The sequence below is a fragment of the Buceros rhinoceros genome, unplaced genomic scaffold (assembly GCF_000710305.1).
Source record: "Buceros rhinoceros silvestris isolate BGI_N320 unplaced genomic scaffold, ASM71030v1 scaffold31863, whole genome shotgun sequence".
Lineage (NCBI taxonomy): Eukaryota > Metazoa > Chordata > Aves > Bucerotiformes > Bucerotidae > Buceros > Buceros rhinoceros.
This window is the reverse complement of record NW_010402330.1, coordinates 3086-3394: the sequence shown is the minus strand read 5'-3', so window position 1 is coordinate 3394 and position 309 is coordinate 3086. Positions and strand designations below refer to the sequence as shown.

At 68.0% G+C, this 309-nt stretch overlaps 1 protein-coding gene across 1 annotated transcript in view; it reads left to right on the top strand.

The window, feature by feature from the left end:
- Positions 1 to 213: 213 nt before the first annotated feature.
- Positions 214 to 309, top strand: part of PCGF1 (polycomb group ring finger 1) — a gene marked incomplete at both ends in the record, with an annotated part of 1210 nt that continues 1114 nt past the window's right edge. The window contains one exon of the mRNA XM_010132616.1: positions 214 to 308. Coding sequence (XP_010130918.1) covers positions 214 to 308 — 95 coding nt within the window. The remainder of the gene's footprint in view (position 309) is intronic.

The window sequence follows — 309 nt, the reverse complement described above, 5'->3', positions numbered from 1 at the left end:
AATGGGTGAGGTGGGGCCAGGTCCCCTTGCACTGCTCTGGAGGGGGGTCCCTGCACCCGCGCCGAGTGGGAGCTGCCCCCTGCCCTGTGTCCCCTGCACCGTGCTGTCCCTGCTCTCTTCTGTGGTGTGGGCAGGGGCCGCTCTGTGGGGCGGGAGTGTGGGGCGCCCGCCTGATGGGTGGGGGCTGGGTGACGGTGTCACTCCCCCCGGCAGGAGGAGGTGAAGGTAAAGATGAAGGAGCTGAACGAGCACATCGTGTGCTGCCTGTGCGCCGGCTACTTCATCGACGCCACCACCACCACTGAGTGC